The following is a 21,445-nucleotide window of genomic DNA, read 5'->3' as shown; positions in this document are numbered from 1 at the left end:
TGGTAAAATTTCTTCTGCCAGTGAGCTATGAGATTATAAAAATTTAAGGAGCAGACCCTGGGTTTGTGGCCTGTACAGTATATATTCATCTTTCCTAATGAACTGTGGACAGAATCAGCACTGTGCTACTCCGACTTTGTGCAGACTTTGTGTCTGTTCTGATGCATCTTTGCCACCATCCAGCTGGAGTAACAACACTGAATTTGCAGTTGGATGTTTTTTCAAGCTCCTGTTAGCAAGCAGGAGAAGTGAGAGCTGATTGTGTAGTTCAGAAAACTGGGTGCAGTCACTTGGAGGCTGACAGAGAAAAATAGGATTGTATATATTAGATTTTAAATTTTTTTAAAAAACAGAATAATATTCCTATTTTTAGGATAATTAAAAAAAAACATTCAGGTATTTTATTCCAAAGAAATGTTTTGTCCAGCAGGGGGTTGAGTGTGTTTTGCAGACAGGGAACATAATCATTTACAGCATTTTATGCATTAATGAAACTTATGTCATATTTTAAACATCATTAATTTTGATAATGTTTGAATGAAAAACTAAGTGAGGTGAAATGGCATGTATTTTTGGGGGTTTTTCCACTTTCCTGTTTTCATCGTGCAAGAACCAAATGTGTTTGTTTTACTGGCAATAATAAGACATCATATGATTTTGAGTAAGTCTTTTGAGACTGTTTGCAAGTTTTTGCTCTTCTGCATGTCTGTTTCCTCCCAGCTGGGGGCTGGCTGTTGTATGGAAAAGCCAACCACGTCACGGAAAAGCCCTGTCTCTGATCAGATGGGCTTAATATAAACCAGGTTTGCTGCGAAAGAATTAAAGAGGCAGCCCCAAAGCAGCAGAGGATTTACTTCGGGCGAGCAGCTCAGTGCACCACAGCCCACGGAGAGGGAAGGGCAGCACCAGCGAAGGACCCGGGTGCCCGGAGGAGCCTGGCAGAAGTAAGGCAGTGTTGGTTCAGAGGCAGCCTTTTACTGTCGGTGCTAGAGACCCAGACAGCTAAATGCAGCGTGGGGTATCAAAACCAGTTTGAACTTGGAACGCAATGTGCGACAGGGACTCGTTTGGCTTTGTTTAATGAAGGATGATAATTTATCAGGGGCGAAATGGTAAAATGTTTATGTTTGTGACTGTTTAGCGAGTGACTATTTATTGCAGGTTGTGACTTAGGCTTGTTGTTTGGCTGAATCGGAGCTGGCTTTTCTCATCTGGTCTTTTCAGTGGGGAAACTGCAAGGAAAAAATGCATTTTAAAAGTTAACCACAGTAAATATTTCATTTGGTTTGTGAAGCAGCCTTTGCTTAGTGTGTGGTTTCTAGTTTAGATATATTCCTTGCTGCTAAAGTTACTGTGAGTGGGACTATGCAAACGATCTCATTTTGCCCTTAAAAGTACTGCATGTCACAGAGAAAATATTGCGTATGTGGTAATAAGTTCAGATAAAATGTATTTTTTTGTATATTTCTTCTATGTCCTGCCGTGCATTTATTCAAAGAAGTTTAGAGGTAGTTTTTTTGAGAACAGTGATTTGTATGTGTCGTTTTGTTGCGTTGCTGTACTTTTTCAGTTCACCACCTATTATTCAGGTTTGAAAGTGGTCAGGTGAAATTAATTCTACTTATTAATATGGAGAAGAGAGCCGAGAAACATCAGGTATATGGCAAAAAAAAAATATCTAAATAACTGTCACTTTGGGAACTGGAATGCATCAAAGTAACTTTCCTAAAAATGGTAGCTGTTGGCTTGTGAGAATGACGTCACTGTCCTCTGCCTCCAAGCAAGGCAAAATAGAGTTTGCTGAGTAAAATATAATTAAGGGTCATGCCTGGATAAGAAGAGTGAACCTATCTAGCTGATTGTGCAGTAAATGAAGCTGTTGATTTAATACCTGTACATTTATGAGCTTTTTCTCCCAGCACAACCTCCTGTAGCGGCTGGAATCTGTACCTCCTCAGAAGAACTGTTGAACTTGACTGTGTCCTCCCTCTTACCAAACAAAAAGCCACTGTCTGAAGCAGAGTCATTCTTTGTTTACCCGGCCATAAACAAGACCCAAATGCAGCCCATCACATCAAGACTTTCTTGTATGGCTCTTTTCTCATATCAGGGTTGTCTAAGGGTGCAGTGAGTGATGCCTTATTGCTTTCTGAAAAGTTTCAGCTCTTAACTGAGACAATGTGAAAGATACTGTACACCCAGCTGCACTGGGAGTTGGAGGCAGCTGTGACCAGTGCCTCTGTTTGCCCCCAGTTAAGCACAAAGGATGGGGTCCAGCACCTGTAGGTGCTGCCTGTACCGTAGGCTGCCTCTCAGCAGGGTTGCAGCTCCCACGTAGGACAGCCCTGGTGAACACTGCCCTGGGACATCTCCTCCTGGGACATCTCCTCCGGGGACACAGCAATGCCTCACTCTCTCCAGGGCTGGTCTGCACCGAGCACAGCCATGAGCTTGTAAAAGTTAAACAAAGTTTGGATTTAGCATGTGAGGGTGGTATCATCCCCAGGAAAAAGTCTCTGACTCACTAACTAGAAATATTTCTTTGTGTACCGGCAACTATGAAAGAGTGCAGAAAGTCTCTTTGTTGTTGTTGTTGTATACTAGATCCCTATAGAAGAGCAGGATGTGCTGCCTTGAAGTTAGTAAGAGGGCATTAATGCCTTTCTAAGTGTTTTGTGGGTAACGCTTGTGATTTCCCCGTTTCTCACCAGGGGTAAAAAAAATGACCCTCAACAACGTTACGATGCGTCGCACCCACAACAGCGGCCTGCAGCAGCAGCAGCAGCGATGGAGCATCCCTGCTGATGGAAAGAATCTGCTGGTCCAGAAAGACTCCAATGAGTACAACCCTCAGAAGCGATACACCATCAGTCCCGATGAATACTACAGAAGGAGCTGGTCCTCGGAGTCGTCCGACTCTGTCATCTCCTCTGAGTCCTGCAGCAATTGCTACCGGGTGGTGCTGATCGGGGAGCATGGCGTAGGCAAGTCCTCGCTAGCCAACATCTTTGCAGGGGTGCATGACAGCATCGACAGCGACTGTGAAGTGCTGGGAGGTAGGTGTTTGTGTTTGCCCTGAGGTGTTTGTGTTTGCTTGCAATCAGCCCTGCCAGTAGTAATCGGCACAGAAAATCAGAGCGGCCATTTAATCAAAAAATGAGGTAACAAACATTTGGATCTGATCATCAAAACAGATTCAAAACATGTATCTCTCTTAAGAAAACAAGAAAGCAAAATAAGAGGAGTAAGATACGAACAATGATTGAAAGTCTCTGAAAGAGAACAATTCAGATTCTTATGCTATTTCATTTCAAAATACCTGTTGGAAGCTGCCTCATTCCTGCCTGCAATGATGCTACACACGAGGCTGGTTCAGCTTTCATGCTGGTCCAACATTTGTGTCACCACTGGCTCCACAGGACTGACTCCAGCTTTCTGGCGGGAGAAAACAGCTGAAGGTCCTTGTGGTCTGTGAGAATGAAATGCTTAGAAATAACATATAAAGAAAAAGCCACTGCTGAGTTCTTCAATCAACTCCAAAATATTTGCCATTAGAAGTTATATCTCAACCGTTCTGTATAAACACATTACCTCAGCACAGGCTGTATGGAGTTTGGGTAAAATATATCTCTTCCTCATTTCATGTTACTTGCACAGCATGGGTTCTCCCAGGGGAAAAACAGACAAAGGTCCTTCAGCAGTGTAGGAAAATTCCTATTGCCCAAACAGGGGGAAAAGGCACAAAGTCTAGGGTTTTCTTTGATGCTTCCCCCTTGCTATCCTCCTGTGCTTTGTTTGGGATTGCAAAGAAGTGTTCCTTAATCCCAAAAATCAGATCATGCAGAAGGTGAAGCTGTGGCACCAAGCTCTGAGCTTGGTGCTTGTGTTTGAGATGTCTATGTGGAAGGGTTGTGTGGCTCTGAGAAGGCAGACGCTGTCACCTTCAGAGGACATGCAGGTTGCTGGTGGCTTTGCTCGTCAGCATGCAGGACTCTCCTCGTCTCCTGTGTCCCTTCCCTCTCCTGCCTGTACTCCCTTGGTGCGATGGTGCCAGTGCTAGCACAGAGAGTTTCTGGGCTTCTCAATGAAGCACAGGCAGGACAGCTTTTTGTGTCTTTACCTCTCCAGTTAGGAGAGGCTGTACCCAGGATTTCATACAGCCCAGCATCAGGAAGGTTAGACCCACATTTCCTTGCCTGGTGTCACAGACTGGGGGCACAGATCTTTGTGTCTTTGGGGGATCTGAAATTCCCCATGGTGCAGTCACTCTGAATCAGTTATTCAGGTGTGCTTTGTCTTCAGCTTCTACCACTGACTTTTCCGGTAATACCACTAGTTCCTCAGCCTGGAGTATCTCTGATAAAAGGTCTCCCATTGCTACACCAATGAACTACAGTAGGACCCCTGGGCAAGCAGTCAGCAAATGCAGCTGATTCGCTTTGCACACCCCTGTCAGACAGTTTTCTTCTCCTCCATGCGAAGCTGTATGGTTTCCTCTTTCATTCACACTCCCAGCAGTATTGCTTGGAGTGTAGCAGTGACAGATTTTCACGGCCAGCTCTGCTGAGGTATTGGAAAACTTGCAATTATTGGAAAATAAGCATGAGATGAACTAATTGCTCACTTTCAGTGTGTTTTATATCCTATGGAAGTTCCTTAGGCTTGACCAAGGTGCAAATCAGTGCTGAATATGATCATCTGGGCATAATTTTTCTGAGGAGTGTGATTACATATTTGTAGCCTCTCCATATGTAACAGAGTGGAGAAACAGTCCTCTGAGTGTTGTCCTCTGGTGTATACGGAGCTTGTTCCCATGCAGATGCTTGGTCAGTTGAAGAAACTGTTCTCCAAACTTTAGCTTGCAAACTGGAAACTTTATTACAAGAGAGGATGGTTTCAGGGTAGCCAACTCACCGAGGGAACACAGCTGCTTTTATGGACTGGCTTTGCTACTGACTGTAAGATAAATCTAATTCATGAACACAAGTGTCATGCTCTTGGGCCTGCAAGGGAAAACGCTCCTCTTCATTAGCTTTGCCTTTTTCGTCTCGCCATTTTAAGCTGTGTCAAGCCTGTCATCTTTTTTATTTTATTTCAAATGTGTAATATTTTGGTCTCACTTACATGGATGTAGATTCCTGGCTTCAAGGAGAAGCTCTGATTACAAATTAGGGGAAAGTTCATTCCATTGATGCCTAAGAGAAAATTTATGAGGCAAGGGTTAAGACAAGTCCTGTCTACAAGCGTGGCTGGGACAGACCCCTTAAACGCTGCAGTGAGAAGGGTGGTTTGCTCAGAAGCCCAAAGCCTGGCATTTTCCACCGACCAGCAATGCAAGACTAGAGATGGGTCCAAACTCCATATTACTCATCCAAATCTCCTCAGGTTTAGAGGAAAGAGGGAAGATCACTATTTGAAGCAGAAGCTAGACTGAGATTTCACAGCAAGGGTTGATGGAAGTTATGAGTGGGAATAGCCCCCCCAGATCTAAGCAGAACTTTGTCACATGGCATTTATAGGTATGAATTTTTGTGGCCTCAGTACAAAATAACTGAACTTTTGTGGTTTGTTTTTCCTTTGCTTTTTGACATCAAAGGTAATGTAGGAAACCGTGAAATGGGAGAGAACTAGGATGCAGCAGAAGTCTCAGCCCCTCTAAAACTCAGCAGCTCTTGTGAGACTCAGGTCTCACAAAACCCTGTCCTCATTGGCTGGGCGCCTGTTAGCTGTATTGCTCTCAGCAGCAGTGACTGTTCACCCGTAAACTGTCCCTGCTAAAGTGAAAGCAAATATTTTCCATTACTCAGCCTCGATGGACTCTGCTGCTCCCATGGGGCAAATGTTCAGCCTTGGGTTATTTCTTCCACTGGTTCTATTTTCTCTCTCCCACATAAGATAAAGAGAATATCAGCCAAAATAATGAACATTTCATTTCCTGATCTTTCAGCCTCCTTCATATATCATGGAAAGTAAGACAACCAGTAATGAACAGAGGGCAGATTCAGTGCTGGTGGAAATGAGGAAAGAACTGAATGTGAGCCAGCATAAAACTTGGCTCAATAACTTGAACTGTGAACAAATTATACATATTCAACTACTTGGTTTTAGTAATGTACATGATGCCACTAAATAATATATTACCAACCTTTCTGATTTTCTTTCCAGAAGACACGTATGAAAGAACCCTGATGGTGGATGGGGAAAGTGCAACCATTATACTGCTCGACATGTGGGATAATAAGGTACTTTAATTTGTTCTAGTCAAATGCCAAAAGAAAAGTACATATGAATGACTGCTAATATTGAAAGTAGGTATCTTTTGGGAAAGAAAATAGGTGTTTTCTGTACTTTAACATTAGGGAAAATATGGGATTAACCCCCCCCCACACACCAAGCCAAACATGCCTAACAGCTCTGCAGTGTGAGCCTGAGAAGTGCAAGCCTTCTTTATTTTTTTAGTGATAAAACAAAACATTCAAGCCATTTTCCAGACTATGCTCATTCCAGTCTAAAGCCAGCACAATGAATTATGTGGGGCAAGATTTGCCCTCCTTTGTGGTGAAGTATTCATACTATCACCACATTGGAATTACTTTTAGTATAACTGTGATTCAAACCGTACCCATTACAGTTACAGCAGGAATGTACTTGGACTCTCTAATGTTATACTTTCTAAGTAAAATCTGCTCTGAGCATAACAACGTCTGACTGTTTCATTTGAACAGCATGAGGGACAATGGATTCGAGACCACTGCATGCAAGTGGGAGACGCATACTTGATTGTCTACTCCATCACAGACCGAGCAAGCTTTGAGAAGGCCTCCGAACTCAGAATACAGCTCCGCAGGGCACGCCAGAAAGAAGACATCCCCATTATTTTGGTTGGCAACAAGAGTGACCTTGTCAGGTGCCGCGAAGTTTCAGTGGCAGGTAAGGAAAATGATGAGGATGAAAACGACGTAAACATTAGGAGTCATCTAGTAGCTTTTGAAGGAAATGCAGAGCTCTGGCTGAGGGAGTACACTGTGATCAGGACTCGGCAATAAAAGAGCAATAAAACAGCAGAGGACTGGAGCAGAGGGCAAAGGACTGGGAGGGGTCTGCCTGGTCCTTAAGCCTCCCTTGGTAATGCTGTTACATGTCAGATAATCCCTTTCCTAAATTTATTAAGTACCGTAATAAAAGCAGCTTTAATTTCTTCCCCTCCAGCTCCTAGTGTAAGACCACTGCAGTATGTGATATCTGGTAGCTGGAAACCCTTTGGGCTTCCAATATGTGCTTATGCATAACGTGTTTAGCCCCCTTTATTCTGCTGCCAAAGATTATCTCTTCGTTTAACCAGTTCTCTGTCGTCTTTGATGAATTAAAATTCCCTCTCACCCTTCCTCTTGCTAGTCTGGGCAGGAACTGTGCACTTTTCAGGAGAGGTCTCCTTGCTGCCTTGCTTTGGTATGCTGAAACAGCCCTCACTGCTGCATACAAAAGAATAACCAACCTGTGCCACTCTCCCAAAGCCCGGGGAGCCCTAAGCCTGTAAATAGGAGGAGAGACACTGCTGGGAAAGCTGCTGCCAGCTCCCAAGATCTGCAGTCAGTAATATCTCTTCTTGGACAGTCTTCCCTGATGCTTGGGTGACACAGCACAGCACACAGCAATGCATTAGATGATCTCATCTTGGCCCATCAGAAACATGGGTTCCTCTGCTTGGCCTCTTCCTCTCTCTGCCACTGTTTGACTCTTCTGTTGCACGATTGAGCTAGACTTTTTTTTTTTCCCACTGGGGATGTGCACAGTTCCTCTGGCCCCTGTCACAGTTGCCCCAAGGGAAGGGTTTGAACTGAGGTAGCTCATCGGGAGCCCAGGGATGCCTATTTGCCTTCTCATTCCTCTCTGCTCCACTTGAAAAATCTTTTGAAAGCTGGCAGGTACATTCATGTCATCCTGACGATGAGTTCACAGCAAGCCAGAAGACAATAAATTGGCTTCCGTGTGAGACGGCTGTCAAGTTTAGTTTAGGTTCACATGATTAAGGATAAGAACTATGATTTCAGATGTACCTCTAAAGCCATAGGCATAGTTCCGCCTTTATTTAAGGGTTTTGTACATGTGTCTGTTCACACCGAACTTGCTACCATCCCAAGACCCTGGTTTATACCCATGACCCATGGAGGAGGCTGGGCTCTGCCTCCTACGGTGACAAGAGCTGTGCTGTGTGCATGGAGGGTGCTGTCATCACCCTTTACTGTGACTTGACGGAATCTGCACGTAAGATGACCAGGTGGTTTTGAGTCATCGCTGACGTCTCAGCCTTCAGTGTCTTGGCGCGAGTTGGTCAGCCCCAACTCCCTTCATAGCCGCCGGCGGGGACTGGGCTTTTCCAGGAGGGGATTGACCCCCCCTCGTTGGGAAGGGAGTGTGACACAGGGCAGATGAATCATGGGCTAGCAGGCAGCATCAGGTGATTAAAGACTTATCTGTGCCTATATTAGGCTTGAGGAATTCCCCCGGTGGTGCTGGCATGTGGCAGCCTGCAGCCGCTTTGCGCTTCCCCTGCTTGTGACACCTCCTGACACATGCATCTTGCAATTTTGCAGAGGGACGAGCCTGCGCCGTCGTGTTTGACTGCAAGTTCATTGAGACCTCAGCAGCCGTGCAGCACAATGTGAAAGAGCTGTTTGAAGGCATCGTGCGGCAAGTCCGGCTCCGGAGGGACAGCAAGGAAAAGAACGAGAAGCGGCTGGCGTACCAGAAACGGAGAGAGAGCATCCCCAAGAAAGCCAGGCGGTTTTGGGGCAAAATAGTTGCCAAGAACAACAAGAACATGGCCTTCAAACTCAAGTCCAAGTCTTGCCATGATCTATCGGTACTTTAGGAACTCTGGACTCTGCGAGAGCTTGTGGCATTTTGTGGACACTATCTAATTATATTGTGGGACAATCAATCAATCTATATTAGATTGGGCTATCAAAGTGACTTAGGTTCACAGCTGTGATTGTGATGATACGTGCTGGCATAAGAACAGCACAGTACATGGAAATATCTCTCTTCCTTTTTTTTTTTTGTCTGTAGTTTTAAAAGAAAAATGTAGACCAGAATGACCCAAAGTTATGCTGGGAAGTGTTCTGGAATAGACCTTTTCTTTATTCTCTCATCTTCAGATAATAATGTAAGAACCTCAAACCATCAGGACTTGGGAAGTGAATACTACACTCTTTACTCTTTGTCCTTGTTATTACTATTTCTTTTTAAAAACTATGTAAAGAAACTGAGTAGGGATTGGTCCTTTGCCAGTTGGCTAGTCAGGCTTGAGCACCCACAGCTGAAAAACCTTCATTTTTGTAGAATAGCCACCAAGACACTTTTTTTTTTTTTTAATTTCAAGGACTGGTTTCAATGAGTTTACACACCTCTTACTTTGAAAATATTTAAAGGAAAAATCCTATAATCAAACAAATTTTCCTCTCATGTTTTCGTATTATGGGACTGTTTAAAAATCATAGTAAAATTAAAACTAAAGTGCAAGTTGTATCAAAGTGCATCAAGTGCAGGATGCCAAACCTTTACAAATCACTTGAGATTTTTTAAGAAACCACATAGACTTCTTGTATCCAGCCTTAGCCTCTCTCTATGCCAGAGCTATGCTGTATTTATTGTTGTGCAAAATAACAATCATTTTAATATTGAGGGAAAATGTATTTATTACCAAGTTTCTTAAAATAATAATGTTAATTTTATTACTGTTTTCTATCTAATATCTTTTTTCAGATATGCAAGTTTTTACTTACATGCCTTGTAATAAAATAAAATATGTGACTGCCTTTGAGCGTCAGTGGGAAATCCCTAAGAATTTTTTCAAGTTCAGAAAATATTTTGAATGCTGGGCGAGATTGCTCCGTGACAAGTACAGCAAGGATTCCTTACATCTCTGAACAGAGGCTACTTAGCAACCTAGGATCACAAAGCAAGAATCATCCATGGCCCCAAAGCTATGAGTGCATGGTATCCCTCATGTGCAAATGGGGTTGTGGTGACAGAGATAAAAATAAAACATTCCTAAAAAAGGTATTTGGCCCTAAGCCTGAAAACACTTTAGAAATGTAAATGAGTACCATTACCCCAGTTTTGGAGAAAAAAAGAAGTGAAATGCCACCTTCAGGGACAGAAAGCAGGTAGCTGGTATAGTGTGCCCTAAACCTCAATTACTATTGAGCATAGTTGTGTTATTTTCCTCCTGACCATGCTGGGTTTTGTGGGCACACCACAGAGTTCAAGGTAGAGATAGAGTCATTACATTTTGCCTGCAGAGGGCTAAGAAAAGCCACAACTCCAGCCTGGCAGCTCATCTTCCTTGATTATGAAGACAACAAAATGCAACACTAATAAGGTGAGAACTGGAATTCCCTACTTTGGGCTGCGCAGATTTCATGCACCAAATGTGCTGGAAAGGAGTGAGCTTGCTGAGTGTTTGCCCAAAATTGCCTCTGCTGAGGGAATGACTTTTAGCAGTTCTTCAGGGGTAAAATATCATGTTGCAGGATGACTCTGCGCTTGTGCGGTGTTCAGACCTCCCTGGAAGGGAATTCCTGATCTAGCATAAACTGTTGGCAAGAACAGAAAAAAACATTTTGAGTAGAGCACAGACAAGATCCCTGTTGCTGGATTTTGAATGAATGCTTTTGAGTTGTCAGCATACAAGTTAAGGTCAACCCAGAGCAGTCTAGAGAATGATACTCACTCCGATACCAGTCAGAACCTTTAAACTCTCAGAACCTTTTCCCCACTCAAGAATCGAAAAAAAATTGCACAAATTAAAGAAATTTTTAAGATTATTTTTAAGAACTGAAAGTATAGCTGAACACAGCCAGCAAATTTCCTTGGTCTGTTCTATACCTGTCAAGCTCTGGACCCAACGAATCTAAACCAAGCAGGTTTTGAAGAAATATAAAATGTCCATGTTGATCATACAGCCTTTAGGCATAAAAGCCATCCATGTTCACAGCATCTCTGGATACACAGACAATATAATAAAAATTTGGAGTTACCTAGTAAGTTTTCATGCCCTCACTTGTCTCCTTCCACTCCTTCCCAGGATAACAAAACTTCCTTCTAAAACATATGATTTTTTAAAGAAAAGAATCAATGTGGTAGGCCCATTCCAAAGAGCTGCCGCAATCTGCCACAATGAGCCGTGCGGTGGTCATGCACAGCATGCCGTATCACCATGTTTTTCCCGTGGCCAGCAGGAACAGACCACTGCAAGTCTGTCTTCTGGGGCTGCATCTGGACCAGGGCTGGTCTCTGAATAGCACAGCACTGCCTTTGGACCAAAACAACTTAAAGAGATGCCTCCACCTTGCGTGTCTCGGTCAACCTCCCTCTGGCCCTCTTGGTCCACTCTGCAGGCTCGTGTCTTGACCTGAGTTTTCAGGGAGAGCATGGAGGAAGCTGTGGGGTGAAGAACCACCACCAGCAGCATCTCCTCCATGGAGCTGTTGCTTCAGTTTGCTCAGACACTGTCAGGGTGTGTTACCGTCTGACCTCTGGATGTGGAGTGAGAGGGTTGGTGCTGAGGATCCACACTCTGCACGTTTCAGGGCTTTTCTTGCTTTGGACCAGGTCTAGCCTGGCCCCATGGACCGAATGCCCGCCTAGGGCTGCAATGCCTGAGTTGCGCTCCTGAAGGGCACCATGAGCTTCACCTGGAAGGGATCCTGGTCATCTGCTGTGTGCTGCATGGCTCCAGCGAGTTGTGGGCACAGAGGAAGGACGGGAGCTTTCTTCTGCAGCTTATGAGGTGAACCTGAGTCACAGTTTTAGCTGATCATCACCAGATTATCAAATACAGATATGCTTACTATATATAACAGCTAGTGTACCTGGAATGACTAATTAATGCTAATTTAATCTGGAATGCTGACATTTCAAACCCTTAATAATCACAATCCCTCTGTTCATCTCAGATGCGAGTGTCCCAAACCATGGAACGGATCAATCAGCCATTCTAATCACTGCTCCGGCTATTTATTAAGTCAGGGTTACAATGACAGATCCTAATGTGATAATTACAATGTCGGCCTCAGAAATCTGGCAGTAGCTCTGGAATACGTGAGTCACAGCAGTGAGTGAAGCAAGGCCAAAATGGCAAAACTCACAGAGTCCAAATAACATAAAATAAATACAGGAAAAAAAAAAAGTCTAAGAACATGCGAAATGCCAATTATAGTATAATAGCTGTTATAAAAAGCTCTTTTTAGGAAGATAGATCAGATCAGCAAGAGGAATTAGTGAGCATTCCCAGCTGTAATTAATTTAATCATGACAGATTAACTGCAAGAAGAAAGGTTTACTTATGTTTTGGGACAAAACTACACTAATAAATTATTCATTATAATAGCACTATGTGGATTTGCAGGGGGCTACGTGTGTTCAGATTTGGGAGAATTATTGATAAAATTTAGTCAAGTAAAAGAAACACGTTTTCAATAAAATCAATGTATGAGCTGTGGATTTAACCCTCACATATACAGACCTTTCAACATCAAACCCTCGGAAAGCTTTAAAGACCACGGACCAGCATTATCTCTCTTGGGCTGATTTGGAGCGTAGACATAAATGTAGACATAAATGGGAGAAAGGGCTCCTGGCAGCAGCAGTCCTGGTGGTGATAATGTCATCCTCAGAGGGCTGCAGCAGAGGACGGAAGCACTTGATTTCTGTGCAGCATTGCCTCTATGATTACCTAGAGAAGAAGTGAGGTAGTAAGGAGTACTAATGGTTTTTTACTGGTGAGATCCCTGGGCTATAAATTCTTGAATCTCCAAAAGCAAACCCTGCAACTCATTCCTTGCAATGCCTCTGAAGGCTGTAGAGCTGAACGTACTGTGTAAATCATTCCTGTATCTGACCCACAAATGCAGGAGATAAAAGCCAGTGGGGCTGGTCCTCCTCTGACTCTCTTTTCTGGACTCACTAGAGTTGCTCAGTTAGGAGGGCAAATGCTGTGGTGGTGTTCAGCACACCACTGGTGTTTAACAGATGTGGCTTCCAGGTGCACAAAATAATATTTAATGAGAAATGTCCACCTTGCATGCAGTCCCATCAGTTCTAGTTCGGTGGGGTAGTACAGGACTGAGAGGGCCAGGGACAAAAACATGGTTTCTTTGGTGTTTGTCCACTTGTAGAACCCATGCAACACTAAATGTGTGGTAGCGCCTAAGGTACATGTGGCATCCTGTGTTAAAATTATGCTAAATGTCACATTAATAGTCACCAGCACTTTTAAATGTGGCAGACTCCATGGTAGATTTATACAGTGATTCCTAGGTCTCTAAATGTAGCCTCCCGCAGTTAAAAAAGGGAACACAACCGTGTTATGCTCCAGAAAGGCAGTGGAGAAGCCTTGCTCCTATCATTGCTTCCAGAAGAGACCAGTGACCTGCAGGTGTAGGGGCCTAACATTGGATGGCTGCAGGAAATAGTGTGAGTCCCAGCATCTTCCATGACCAGGGAATGCACAATGTGTTAGTGTGCAGCCTGGCACGCAACCCCACCACATGTCCTCTCCTCATGGTTCTCTCACTCCAGAAATCTCTTACAGACATCAGGGGGAGCAGGACCTCCTCTCTCAGTGACAACCCCACACAAGGACTGGCAATATTTCTGCATTTATCCTCTGTGATCACATAGGTAAGACCATCAAAGGCTTTTTGCCTAGAGACACTGAAATGGTAGAGTTCAACATCCTTAGGGCAGTGAGGAGGGTTCACAGCAAGCTCCCTACCCTGGACTTCGGGGGAGCAGACTTTGGCCTCTTCAGGGACCTACTTAGTAGAGTACCAGGGGATAATGCCCTAGAGGGAAAAGAGGCCCAAGAAAGCTAGTTAATATTCAAGGATCACCTCCTCCATGTTCCTCCTCAAGTGATGCATCCCAACAAAGAGGAAGGCAGGCAAAAACGCCAGGAGGCCTGCATGGATGAACAAGGAGCTCCTGGATAAATTCAGACACAAAAAGGAAGCCTACAGAGGGTGGAAGCAAGGGCAGGTAGCCTGGGAGGAATACAGAGAAACTGTCCAAGCAGCCAGGGATCAGGTTAGGAAAGCTAAAGCCCTGATAGAATTAAATCTGGCCAGGGATGTCAAGGACAACAAGAAATGCTTCTACAGGTATGTCAGTGATAAAAGGAAGACTAGGTAAAATGTGGGCCCTCTCCAGAAGGAAACGGGAGACCTGGTTACCTGAGATATGGAGAAGGCTGAGGCACTAATGACTTTTTTGCCTCAATCTTTCCTGGCAAGTGCTCAAGCCACACTGCCCAAGTCGCAGAATGCAAAGGGCAGGGACTGGAAGAATGAAGAGCCACCCACTGTAGGAGAAGATCAGGTTCAAGACCATCTAAGAAACCTGAAGGTGCACAAGTCCATGGGACCTGATGAGGTGCATCTGTGAGTCCTGAGGGAAATTGCGGATGAAGTTGCTAAGCCACTATCCATCCTTTTTGAGAAGTCATGGCAGCCTGGTGAAGTTCCCACTGACTGAAAGAGGGGAAACATAACCCCCATCTTCAAGAAGGAAAAAAAGGAAGACCTGAGGAACTACAGGGCAGTCAGTCTCACCTCTGTGCCTAGCAAGATCATGGAGCAGATCCTCCTGGAAGCTATATTGAGGCACACGGAAATCAAGGAGGTGATTGGTAACAGCCAACATGGCTTCACTAAGGCAAATCATGCCTGACAAATTTGGATGCCTTCTACACAGAATCACAGAATCACAGAATGTTAGGGATTGGAAGGGACCTCGAAAGATCATCTAGTCCAATCCCTCTGCCGGAGCAGGATTACCTAGACCATATCACACAGGAATGCGTCCAGGCGGGTTTTGAATGTCTCCAGAGAAGGAGACTCCACAACCTCTCTGGGCAGCCTGTTCCGGTGTTCGGTTACCCTCACCGTAAAGAAGTTTTTCCTCATATTTATGTGGAACCTCCTGTGTTCCAGCTTGCACCCATCGCCCCTTGTCCTGTCAAGGGATGTCACTGAGAAGAGCGTGGCTCCATCCTCATGACACTTGCCCTTTACATATTTATAAACATTAATGAGGTCACCCCTCAGTCTCCTCTTCTCTAAGCTAAAGAGACCCAGCTCCCTCAGCCTCTCCTCATAAGGGAGATGTTCCACCCCCTTAATCATCTTCGTGACTCTGCGCTGGACTCTCTCTAGCAGTTCCCTGTCCTGTCCTTCTTGAACTGAGGGGCCCAGAACTGGACACAATATTCCAGATGCGGCCTCACCAGGGCAGAATAGAGGGGGAGGAGAACCTCTCTTGACCTGCTAACCACACCCCTTCTAATACACCCCAGGATGCCATTGGCCTTCTTGGCCACAAGGGCACATTGCTGGCTCATGGTCATCCTGTTGTCCACTAGGACCCCCAGGTCCCTTTCCCCTATGCTGGTCTCCAACAGGTCTGCCCCCAACTTGTACTGGTACATGGGGTTGTTCTTGCCCAGAGGCAGGACTCTACATTTGCCCTTGTTATATTTCATTAAATTTCTCCCCGCCCAACTCTCCAGCCTGTCCAGGTCTCTCTGAATGGCTGCGCAGCCTTCTGGTGTATCAGCCACTCCTCCCAGTTTTGTGTCATCAGCGAACTTGCTGACAGTGCACTCTATTCCCTCATCCAAGTCATTAATGAATATATTGAATAGTACTGGTCCCAGTACCGACCCTTGAGGGACTCCGCTAGACACAGGCCTCCAACTGGACTCTGTCCCATTGACCACCACTCTCTGGCTTCTTTCCTTCAGCCAGTTCACAATCCACCTCACTACCCGATCATCCAGACCACACTTCCTCAGTTTAGCTGCGAGGATGCTGTGGGAGACTGTGTCAAACGCTTTACTGAAATCAAGATAGACCACATCCACAGCTTTACCATCATCTATCCACCTGGTTACGTCCTCATAAAAGGCTATCAAGTTGGTTAAGCATGACTTCCCCTTGGTGAAGCCATGTTGAGTGCCCCTAATGATCCCCCTATCCTTGATGTGCCTAGAGACAGCACCAAGGACAAGTTGTTCCTTCACCTTTCCGGGGATGGAGGTGAAACCCTACGACAGGGTTACAGTGTTGGTGGATAAGGGAAGAGCAACTGACGTCATCTACCTGGACTTTTTCAAAGCATTTGACACTGTCCTGCACAACATCCCTGTCTCTAAATTGGAGAGACATGGACTTGATGGATGGACCACTCAGTGGATAAAGAATTGGCTGGATGGTCGCACTCAAAGAGTTATGGTCAACGGCTCAATGTCCAAGTGGACACCAGTGACGAGTGGTCTTCCTCAGGGGTCGGTATTGGGACCAGTCCTGTTTAACATCTTTGTCAGCAACATGGACACCAGTGACGAGTGGTCTTCCTCAGGGGTCGGTATTGGGACCAGTCCTGTTTAACATCTTTGTCAGCAACATGGACAGTGGAATTGAGTGCACCCTCAGCAAGTTTGCTGACGACACCAAGCTGTGTGGTGCGGTCGACACGCTGGAGGGAAGGGATGCCATCCAGAGGGACCTCGACAGGCTTGAGAGCTGGGCCTGTGTGAACCACATGAAGTTCAACAAGGCCAACTGCAAGGTCCTGCATGTGGGTCGGGGCAATCCCAAGCACAAATACAGGCTGGGTGGAGAATGGATTGAGAGCAGCCCTGAGGAGAAGGACTTGTGGATGATGGTTGATGAAAGCTCAACATGAGCCGGCAATGTACGCTTGCAGCCCAGAAAGCCAACCATATCCTGGGCTGCATCAAAAGCAGCGTGGCCAGCAGGTCGAGGGAGGTGATTCTCCCCTTCTACTCCACTCTCCTGAGACCCCACCTGGAGTACTGCGTCCAGCTCTGGGGTCCCCAACGTAAGAAGGACATGGAGCTGTTGGAGCAAGTCCAGAGGAGGGCCACGAAGATGATCAGAAGGCTGGAGCACCCCTCCTATGAAGAGGGGCTGAGAGAGTTGGGGGTCTTCAGCCTGGAGAAGAGAAGGCTCCAGGGGGACCTCATAGCAGCCTTCCAGTACCTGAAGGGGGCCTACAGGAAAGCGGGAGAGGGACTTTTTACAAGGACAAGTAGTGACAGGATGAGGGGGAATGGCTTTAAACTGAAAGAGGGTAGATTTAGATTAGATATTAGGTAGAAATTCTTTCCTGTGAGGGTAGCGAGACACTGGAACCTGTTGCCCAGAGAAGTTGTGGCTGCCCCCTCCCTGGCAGTGTTCAAGGCCAGATTGGATGAGGCTTTGAGCAACCTGGTCTAGAGGAAAGGTGTCCCTGCCTGTGGCAGGGGGTTGGAACTAGGTGATCTTTAAGGTCCCTTCCAACCCAAACCATTCCATGATTCTATGATTCTATGAAATTCAGTGTATTAATTACTTGCGATTTTAGCAATTTTACTGCAACAGGTTCCCTGCTGTCAGACAGGTAGGACAATGCACCCCCATGTGACAGAACACTAGTCCTGTGTAGCTTACTTTACAGTGCCAGCACTATCTCATCACCTGGTTAATAATTTGCTAAGAAAATGATTAGTATAACACGCTTCTTCCAGGTTTTGAAACTTATGCCTGAGTAATTTTAAAATCAAATTATTTTCTAAGTGGCAGTCGTGTCTATGTGTTCATGCCTTCTAGGTTGAGCAGCAAGTTTGTGCAAGTACTCTGACATCAAGAAAATGTCATATTTCAGAGCAGCGTAGTGTGCAGAAAGCAGAGACTCTGTGTGTGTGTACCCAAAAGCCTCCAGTTGGTTAGACACGGGTTGCCTGGAGCCGAACTCTGCTCTCTGGGCCAACAGAAGAAAGGGAGGTGGAAATTCTTAATGGGAAAATTCAGACTGTCACATGGATACGCTGAATGATGTCTGACTTCAACTGCTGCATCTGTACATACTGCATACAGGGACTAGTGTTTCTGCCCTGCTTGCACTGCTGTCTCAGTATGTGCAGCCAACCCCAGGATGCCATATGCCCCACCGGACCTGACACTGCCCACCTGAGGGAAGGTGAGCAGGCAAGGGAGCTGGTGGGGCACTGGGCAGGCACTGGGCAGGCATTGGGCAGGCAGTACTCCCAGGGTGAAGGGGAGCACAGTGACTGCCTCTCTGGAGGAAGGACCACCAGCTCTGCTGAGTTTTGCACCCATTCTCCCTTCACTCTACATTGTTTTCATTGAATTGCTTAATGGTTTAACTTCTGCTGAACTCAGAACAAACCTCTATAATTTTTACACAGACAGGTTGCTATTTCTGTGTCCACCTGTGGCTTTCACTACTGTGTGTGTATTTCTCCCATTCACAGCTTTGCTCTGAAGGTGCTGCTCAGTTGTATTTCCTCTCTAAATACTGTTGAATCACTGAGTGATGCCTAGTGGGATGTTCCCACGCTTTGCCACCATAATATCATTTTGGTTGCTTTTTAGCTATATTTTCAGTCTTCTGTGCTTTAAGATTTTCCTCCTCCCCTTGATGCAATCTTGTGGCTTTTGCTCCTCCTCGACTCGCTCCATTCAGAAGTGAGCCACCAGGGCTGGGATGCTCCCTTAACATTCACAGCAGCATTTTTGCCACCTGTTGCACTTGGGAGCCACCCAGCCCCATCAGGATATGTCTAAAATACTTTGGCACGTGTATTTCCACTGGAGAAGGTCCCCTGGTATCTGTGCAGTGGCTGGGATGTTGTGCCCAGCTATTGAAGCCCTGGGAATGGTGCTGCCCAGTGCAGCTCTACTGACACAATCCATCAATAAAAGCAAAAGCACCTTGGCAGGAACATGCCAGGCTCCTGTCCATGTCCCAGGTACCCCTTGGGCTGTTGACACAGAAAGTGTGGAAAGTGCTTGCAGTATATAAGCCTGCAGGTTAGGGAGGTGATGGAATAAATATACCCCGCTTGCGTCCCAGATAAATTCTCTACCCATGCAGAAATCCATCCTCTGATATTTTTGGCAAAGCAAATTGATATTCCTTGGTTTACGGACTTCAGACTGCCCCTGGAGAATTATCAAAAAGGAATATAAGAACCCAGTGAGGAGAAATGCCCTCCTGCTATGGACCGATGGTGCTTCCAGCCCCGTGCTGTCTATGAGAGGGGGAGGCAAAGTGGCAATAGGAGATGCTATTTAGGGATATCATCTGTGGGACCTTATGAACAGCTTTTTTTCACTCACCTTCTCCACTCGCTTTGTGAATTTGAAATTATCTGTCATTTCCACCTCAGCCTTCTCCTCTCCAGACTGAAAAGTGCCAAACCTTTTAGTGTCTGCCTTAAGGCAACTGCTCCAACCACTTAACTGTGTTTGTTGCCCTTCTCTGTTCCTTCTCTAATGCTATCCTACCTGAGAGGCAGAGGCTGCATCACATACCACTGAGCGTGCTAGGTTTTAGAGAATGACAAAACATCATTTTCTTTCCTGTCTTCAGTACTCTTCCTGATTAGGTCCCACATTGTGGCAGGTTTGTCTGCCATTGCACACTGTTTTCAGACCACGGTCAATGGTGACTGGTCACCTGCCATCTTTTTACCCACTCACTTGGTTTTGTGATCACTTGGTATTTCATCACCAAAACTAGTTTTTATGTAAACTGTGCTCCATTTAAATGCATTTAACATCTCTTTCATGCATTACTTTGAAAACAACCAATTTGTACTGCACAGCTCTTCTCCTAATTAGGGATTTCACAGAATCACAGAATGTTAGGGATTGGAAGGGACCTCGAAAGATCATCTAGTCCAATCCCTCTGCCGGAGCAGGATTGCCTAGACCATATCACACAGGAATGCGTCCAGGCGGGTTTTGAATGTCTCCAGAGAAGGAGACTCCACAACCTCTCTGGGCAGCCTGTTCCAGTGTTCGGTCACCCTCACCGTAAAGAACTTTTTCCTCATATTTATGTGGAACCTCCTATGTTCCAACTTGCACCCATTGCCCCTTGTCCTGTCAAGGGATGTCACTGAGAAGAGCGTGGCTCCATCCTCATGACACTTGCCCTTTACATATTTATAAACATTAATGAGGTCACCCCTCAGTCTCCTCTAAGCTAAAGAGACCCAGCTCCCTCAGCCTCTCCTCATAAGGGAGATGTTCCACCCCCTTAATTATCTTCGTGACTCTGCGCTGGACTCTCTCTAGCAGTTCCCTGTCCTTCTTGAACTGAGGGGCCCAGAACTGGACACATGTCCTGGTTTGGCCTAAACCAGGCCGATTTTCCTTTCAGTGATTTTTACTTTCAGCTAAGTCTCCTCTAAGTAACTGCACTTTCTGGAACTAACTGCATGTTTGCAGACAGTGTCTGCTTCCAGGACTGATAACGCTCGAAGTTTGTAGTTATCACTGAGGCACCGGTAGGGATGTTGTGCAGTAAGGCTCTTGCTGTACTTATTCTTAGAGAAACCAAGGTCACTGCTGAATTCCTCACTGCTTACAAGTGAAGAGCCGAAGGGGGGTCGCAGCTGCAGCGGGGAGCAGACAGGGCAGGTAACCCAAAATTGACCAACGAGGGTATTCCATCCCACACACGTCATTCTTGGTATAAAGGGGGGGATCACGAGGGTCTCGCCCTCTTTCTGCTATGGCCGGTGTCCAAGGAGGACTCCGTCTGTTTTCCTGCTGCCCCCGATCCCGATCCGTGCATCCCTGAATCCAGCTCTCGACCGTTGCTAGGCCCAGCCTGGGCCTTCCCGGAGCCTGCCCTGCAGTGCCGGTGGTGACGTGGCTGACTTCAGGGGAGCTCAATCTTGGTTTTGTATATATATATTTGTATATATTTGATTATTTCTATTATTATTATTATACTCTTTTTTCATTATTATAGTTTATTAAAACTGTTTTAACTTTCCAACCCGGAAGTCTCTCTCTCTTTTCCCTTTCCCTTTCCCTCTGGGGGGAGCGGGGGGGAATAACAGAGGGCATCTGCCACAGGTTTAATAGCCGGCCCAGCTTTAAAACCGTGACAGATTTATTGGCGCCCAACGTGGGGCACGAAAGAAGCTCTGACAGGTTGCTCTGATAAGTCGAATCCCAGCTCCAGTGGGAGGAGACCCGGAGAGCTCAGCTGAGAGACTATCGGAGTTCTTCCTTTGAGATTTACGAGGGATTGGAAATTAAAACAGATAGCGAAGATGGTAATGTCATTTTTGATCGCTGTGCTATCTCGTCTCTTTATTAAGCCTTTTACAGAGTTAAGAGTAATAATACCTTACTTGCCGTTGTTTGTTAGTGTTTATGTGCAGTTTATCATTGCTGGGTACTGGTCAACATGCATTGTTTTGTTATGGCGTTTCGTACGGATTTATGTCGTGATAAACTGGGTTGTTACTACTCTGACCTCGGTAGCAGAGATTTTATCTGCGCACTCTGGGAGTCCTTTAGCTGATTCTGTTAATGATTATACTTCCAATTTTACT

At 45.5% G+C, this 21,445-nt stretch overlaps 1 protein-coding gene across 1 annotated transcript; it reads left to right on the top strand.

Annotated features, from left to right (window-relative positions):
• Nucleotides 1-2,722: 2,722 nt before the first annotated feature.
• GEM (GTP binding protein overexpressed in skeletal muscle) lies at nt 2,723-9,818 on the top strand. The gene is made up of 4 exons (XM_068396760.1): nt 2,723-3,056; nt 6,166-6,242; nt 6,726-6,930; nt 8,595-9,818. Exons 1-4 carry the CDS (start codon nt 2,723-2,725, stop codon nt 8,870-8,872), a joined length of 894 nt encoding a protein of 297 aa, XP_068252861.1. The 3' UTR covers nt 8,873-9,818.
• The last annotated feature ends 11,627 nt before the right edge of the window (nt 9,819-21,445 follow it).

The sequence above is a fragment of the Nyctibius grandis genome, chromosome 3 (assembly GCF_013368605.1).
Source record: "Nyctibius grandis isolate bNycGra1 chromosome 3, bNycGra1.pri, whole genome shotgun sequence".
NCBI classification, from domain to species: domain Eukaryota; kingdom Metazoa; phylum Chordata; class Aves; order Nyctibiiformes; family Nyctibiidae; genus Nyctibius; species Nyctibius grandis.
Note: the sequence above shows the minus strand (reverse complement) of the source record. Positions and strands in the feature narration are given on the sequence as shown.